The 6,107-nt window shown below is 53.6% G+C and overlaps 2 protein-coding genes across 2 annotated transcripts in view; one reads left to right on the forward strand and one right to left on the reverse strand.

Moving 5' to 3' along the window:
- The window catches only part of CABP1 (calcium binding protein 1), a 52,643-nt gene extending 48,910 nt beyond the window's left edge, over window positions 1-3,733 (reverse strand). Inside the window, exon 1 of the mRNA XM_084538960.1 lies at window positions 1,529-3,733. The gene's annotated coding sequence lies outside the window, so the exon portion shown is untranslated. The remainder of the gene's footprint in view (window positions 1-1,528) is intronic.
- A 291-nt stretch (window positions 3,734-4,024) lies between these two features.
- POP5 (POP5 homolog, ribonuclease P/MRP subunit) lies at window positions 4,025-5,858 on the forward strand. Its single transcript, XM_084539065.1, has 5 exons — window positions 4,025-4,125; window positions 4,196-4,338; window positions 4,825-4,974; window positions 5,386-5,469; window positions 5,648-5,858. The coding sequence occupies exons 1-5, from the start codon at window positions 4,106-4,108 to the stop codon at window positions 5,761-5,763; spliced, it is 513 nt and encodes a 170-aa protein (XP_084395191.1). The 5' UTR covers window positions 4,025-4,105; the 3' UTR covers window positions 5,764-5,858.
- Window positions 5,859-6,107: the final 249 nt, after the last annotated feature.

The following is a 6,107-nucleotide window of genomic DNA, read 5'->3' on the forward strand; positions in this document are numbered from 1 at the left end:
GAAAAAAGGACCACAATAACACATCCTACTGCAGATAAGGAAGGCTCTAATGCTTACCAAAGAGAGTTTATGATTAGTGATTGTGTTAAGATGATAAAAAGGGATAGGCTTTATTCTTAAATATATTGATCCCGGGGCTCCTGAGCTACGAAGGGGGCGTAGAGAGGAATAGAAAATGAGGGAGTGGGAAGGAAGGGACCAAAGGGAGGGGGAGGGTGGCCCCTGCCTTAACTGAAGGCATCTGCCTGAAAGGCTCCAGGCCAACGTGCTCGGAGAACGCACTCTTCTGTCTCGGTGACCTTGTGGAGACAAACTGAACGAACGGCTTCAGGCGACATCGGGCAGAGAATTTCAGAAGCAGTTTTAATTTTCGCCAGATTGTTGTGTATGTGCAGCTGCGGGGTTATCTGGGGACGCAGTGTGCATGCAGTGGAACAAACCATAGCTGTCACCCCGATGCCACACCTGATGGCAAATTTAGTTCAGTGCTTCCAGGGGGGAGCAAAACCATGGCTTGGGCTATTTGCGGAAGATCAAATTGTGCTATCACAAGGATGGAGAAGCAGCTCAGCCTAATTTTACCCCAGAATGTAATTACTTGGCTGAATCATGCGCAAGCAACATACAGGACTGATGCTCCAACACAATGTGCTCTAATACGTTCCCTCTACTCACACCATGCTCTTGCTCTGAGTCTCCAGTCTGACAGCTACTTACTCTGAACAATTTGCATAATCCCTTTGTGCCTCAGTTTATTCGTTTACAAAATGCAAACCTCCTGCCTAAAAAGAGCGCAGAGATTCAGTAACGGATCTCTGTCTTTTCACTGAACACATTTGCTGGCAATTTTCATTATAGCAAATACTTAGAAATTGTAAGAGCTGGCTGCATGCAACAGACGGTGTGCATTAATCACCGTGTTTATTGCAGCTTATTAGCACAATTAATTGTACACAATACAAATGTGATCTAACCCATAATCTGGAGATTACGAATGCTGCGTAAATCCAAGATGAAGGTCTAGGTCTTCAAGTAAAATGTCAAGTCATGAACACAAACAGTAATAAGAACAACCAGGCCTGTTTGGGAATATCCCCTCCACGTGCATGCTACCACACATAAAAAAGGTGAGCTTGGAAAACAACCTCAGCATCCCTCCTGTACCCCACAGCATCCAGCCTAAAAGTGTAAGGATTTGTTTGAGAGGCTTCCTTGAGGCGGGGGCTGTTGGGCACGGAGCTGCAAGGCCAGGGCAGAGCTGCACAGCCCAGTACTCAAAGGGCAGTCCCGTGGGAGTGGGCAGAGGAGGCCAGAATTCCCTTCCTGCAGTTGTTACCTCGGCCATTTTCCAGCCCCACTCTGCATCTCAGGTCAGCCAAGGAAGGGTTGGCGGGCTCAAAACCCACTCAACTCTTCTGATGGGTTTTTAGGGCATTTGGCTGCTCAGTGCAGCTCACAGCCCCAGCGAGGCACTCGGCCTCCTCACGCTACGCCGAGAGAGAATTCGGCTTCTGTTACCAAAACTCACCTTCCCAACACGCATCCGCTGCCTGAGCCCAGCTCTGCGACAGCCCACGCAACTGCTGCGATCTGGGTACTGGGGGTTCAGCCTCAGCCCTGCCAGGTGGTCACGTATCTAAAGCAACGTTTACTGGAGGGGCAGCTGGACACAGAACACCCCAACCAGCAGGCTCACACGCCTGCTCTTGCTTGACCTAGTGCTGTAACTGTTCCAGTACTTAGTGTAGCGCTGTGTGGACCGGAACACAAAGTCAGTCCAGAGTCTCTTCCTCATCTGTTCATCTCTGCCCAGGGCCAGATTGAAGACAGGCAGTCTTAGAACAGCTACGGGACATGGAGGGAAGAAAGTCTCACTGGTGAATCTTTGAGGCCTCTGAAGTAGCTGAGCAGTGACAGCAATGCAGGACCACACAGCTCCAAAACACACTTTGTCCTGCTCATCACAACACATCAATACCAGCCATTTACAGCATTTACTCTATTATTCTTGAAATAAAATCAATATGCAGACCAAGGCCAGAGAAATTCAGCCCGGGAGTTTATCAAATTCCCCACGTTGTTGGACAATCATTGATGAAACGATTATTCTTTATGCACTGATGAAGAATCTTCCATACAAAGCTCTCAAATTGCTTTACAAATTGTCTCTAATGCATACAGGGAGTGCAACATTATTTCCCCCTGTCCTGGTATGCTCTGTCCTTCACAGTTCCTATTTCACAAGCTGTTCCAAGGCCACATTGCCTCTCCAGGTCTGCAGGAGAGACATCCATCCTCTCCCTTGGCAGGTGTCTTGACCCACTCTTCAATTCAAATTGCATTTTCTGCATTTTTCTCTGTCAGATCTTTTCTTAGGAGACAGTTCTTTTCCACCTTGACTGTACAACTCCCCATCACTTGTGACAGTCTCTTGAATCACTGACACGAATCAATACAGCGAATCTTGCAGAGGATGGGGCGAGGAGGTAAGAAAACAAATGCGAAGGTGTTGCAACCTTTTAAGTCCTGCGCTGTCAGCTCAGCACACCATGAGGCCTGACCAGAGTCATACAGCCGGTGCTAACACGAGCGCTCTACAGGGAGCTGCGGAGGCTCAGGGCTGCTCTGTGCATCTTGCAAACCAACAACAGGGAACTAAAGGCAACGTGCTACATGAAACGAGGCAGGGCAGGGCTCTCTCACAACACTGCTCTCTATTTGTGCTGTGTCTCTCCTAATCAGCTTTCTGGACCGAAAACTGAGGCTTTCGCCGTCTGTAGCGCCGAGCAGGAGCACACAGAGTGCACATGTCCTATTGGATCACAGGGCAGAGTGCACTCACGTGGGCTGCCTGTCAGGGACCCAGCTGCGCCTCTGCAAAAGGAGGGGAATGAGGGAGGGCACGAACAAAGCCTGTCAGAGGGCAGGGAGGGGAACACCACCAGACACCGAGGTAGCAGCCGCGCTGGGAGGCTCACCCAGGGCCTCGCTCCTCGTTCACAAACTCATGGTTTTGGTATCACTCAGAAGTGTGGGAATAGCTTATCACCGAGGAGCTCGCTGCACTGATGAGTGGAACTGATGGTTCGATCCAGTCATGGGTATTAAAGCACAAAGCAACACAGCAAAAATCCATCCTGTGGGGTCTCTCCTCAAGGAAATGCTTCTACCCACATCAGCACCAGAAGCTGACAGATTTCCAAGTCCGTTTCTTCACGGTCCCACCAGAAAGGTCTCTTTTTACTGGACGTGGTGCTCCTCTCTCTCAAGGCAACTCTTGTCCTGCAGCTCTCAGAAAAGCCTGGCAGGAAGGGCGAGCACAGGCGGAGACGGAGACGCGGCGCAGCGGGCATCCGTTTCAGAGGGCAGAAGTTTATCACTCGGGACAGGATTTCCACCGGCTTTATCGCCGTGCTCCTTGTCTGGAATTAAGGCCCCCAGAGGAGCTGTTTCCACTCTGAATTAGCAATGAGGCCGCTCTCGCAGCCCTGCCCCGGCTCACAGTGGGTGCAGGCAGCAGACACGGGGCGCACCCCAGCCTCACGGGCCTCCACATGCGGAGCCCGAGGGGCTCAGAGCCGTGAGGTGCTCAGGTGCAGCCCAGTAAATTAAAGTAAATTAAGGCCAGAGCTTGTGCTGGCGCTGGGGCCGATTCCGTGAGGCACCGAGGGGCAGGAGCCCTCCTGGGACGGCTGGGCGTTAATGAGGTACAAAAGCACCAGCCCAGGGGGGCTGAAGGGACACAGCCCTGGGAGCTGAGCCTGCTTTATAAAAATTAATTAGTTAATTAATTAATTAGCCCTCAGCAGGCTGCGCGGCTCTGCCCGCCCTGCGCCCCCTCAGGGTCCCCTCAGGGCACCACGCGCCTCGCGCGCCCCCGCGCGGGGGCTGCCGGGAAGGCGGCGGGGTCGCCCCGAAGGGGTTGGGGGGGCGGCACACAAGGCGCATGCGCGCAGCCAGCACCTGGAGGAAAGGGCAGGGCCGCCGGGGAGGCGTCAGGACGGGAAGTCCTTCCTCTGTCCCCGCCTCCTCGCGGCGACGATTGGTTGCGGCGCGCCGAGGCGCTTCTCCCATTGGCTGGGCGCCACGTCGGTCCGGCGGCGGCATGGTTCGCTTCAAGAACAGGTGAGGCTGAGGGTGCGGGGCTGGGCTCGGGCTCGGCCGGGCCCCCCCCGGTAACCGGCGGCCCCCTCAGGTACGTGCTGTGCCAGGTGGTGGCCGAGGAGCCGCGGGGCCGGCCCTGCATCGAGGAGCGAGCCGTGGGCAGCGCCGTCAAGGACGCCATCGCGCGGGCCTACGGGGACTACGGGCTGGCCTGCTGCTCGCTGGCCTTCACAGGTGGCGGCCGGAGGGACCCCGGGGGAGGAGAAGGGATCCCCGGGAGGGAGGGGGAGCCCCTGAGGGAAAGGGGAACCCCCCCAAAAAACAAGGGGGGACCCTCGGGAGGGAAGGGGCTCCTTAGAGGAAAAACCCCCGGGAAAGGAAGGGCCCCCCGGGAGGAAAAGGGAACCCCCCCGGGAAGGGGGACCACCTAGAGGGAGGGGGACCCCCGGGGAGAAAGACCCCAGGGAAAGGCAGGGATCCCCTCAGGAAGCCCCCCGAGGGAGAAGGGGTGACCCCCGGGAGGGAGGAGACCCCCGGGGAGAATGGGGAGGCCCCCTGGGATGAAAGAGCCCCGGGAATGGAAGGGACCCCCCGGGAAGTGACCCCTCCCCAAGGAGAAAAGGGGACCCCCAGGAAGAAAGAGCGACCCCCGGGAATGAAGGGGACCCCCCCGGAGGTGCCAGGGCTGGGTGCCGCTGCTGAGCGGTGCTGGTCCCGCAGTGAAGTACCTGAACGCCTACACGGGCACCGTGCTGCTGCGCTGCCGCAAGGACTTCTACCGCCTGCTGTGCTCGGCGCTGCCGCTCGTCAGGCAGCTGGAGAGCCGCGGGCTGCGCTGCCCCTGCTTCCTCAGCACCCTGCACGTTGGAGGTGAGCCCCGGAGGGAGCGCGGTGGGCACTGTGCTTTGTTAGAGGTGGCTTTAATTAAGGGGCAGCAGCTCCCCGTGCTCAGACCCTCAGTAACGCTGCAGGAGTCTTCATTACAACAAGCAACCAGAGCAGCAAATGCTGCATTACATTAATTTTTATAAAACATGTTTTTAAAGTATAGCATTGTCCCTGTCCTGAAAATTAACCGCTTGGGACAAGGAGGTGGTACTACTTGTTAGAAATTATTATCATCACATCACTGGGGAAGCACAGTGTGGACACACATCTTATCCTTTGCGTTAATAAAGGTGGTACCCAGGGTATTTATTGTGTGATACAAAGGTCTTCGTGCTTTACATGATAACACTTGGTTTCAAAACTTGTTACATATCGTTCTTGTGACTCTGATAGGTACCATAAGGTCATGCCAGAAATTCCTAATCCAGTATAACAGAAGACAGCTGCTGATGTTGTTGCAGAACTGTACAAATGAGGGTGAGTTCCTCCAGCTGCTTTCCTGAAGAGCAGCCTGAATTGCTGGAGCTTTTGTAGGATGTGCAGGGCTGCTTCCAGCTCCTGCAACCAAGAAATGGGCCTCTCTTTACAAGTTGAGGACATTCAGCACGTGTTGAAGAGCTCAAGGAATGACCCTGTGTTGCCCCCTTTCTTGCAGAGGAAAGACAGCGCATCCGGCAGTCGGTGTTGAGCTGTTCCCTTACAGAAGAGCCGTCTCACAGTGGAGAGGAGGAAGAGGAAGAGGATGAGGATGACGGCACAGAGACAGACTGAATGTTACTTGTTGCTATTCACCTCTCTTCTGTACAGGTGTAATCACAATGATACCAATGATTTTCTGTTGTAAGTAAAGCAAGGGCTGGGAAAAGTACCTGTCTGTATTTAGACTTAATTTCCCCATTCCAGGTGTTGAAAAATAAAATGTTTTGTTTGTCTTTTTTTTAAATTGTGTTACACTTCAGTGGGTTACTTGTCTCTTTTGCTCCAGGAATCAAAACTACTAAAGAGCATAGAAACTTGATGTGATCTTCATGCTGAGGTAGAAGCAAGCTTTAAGCAGCTGGCACAGACAAGGAATGTAATTTTTCTCCTTCAGTACAGAGAGAGCATTAACATCT

Source organism: Aythya ferina (assembly GCF_964211825.1).
Source record: "Aythya ferina genome assembly, chromosome: 17".
NCBI lineage: Eukaryota > Metazoa > Chordata > Aves > Anseriformes > Anatidae > Aythya > Aythya ferina.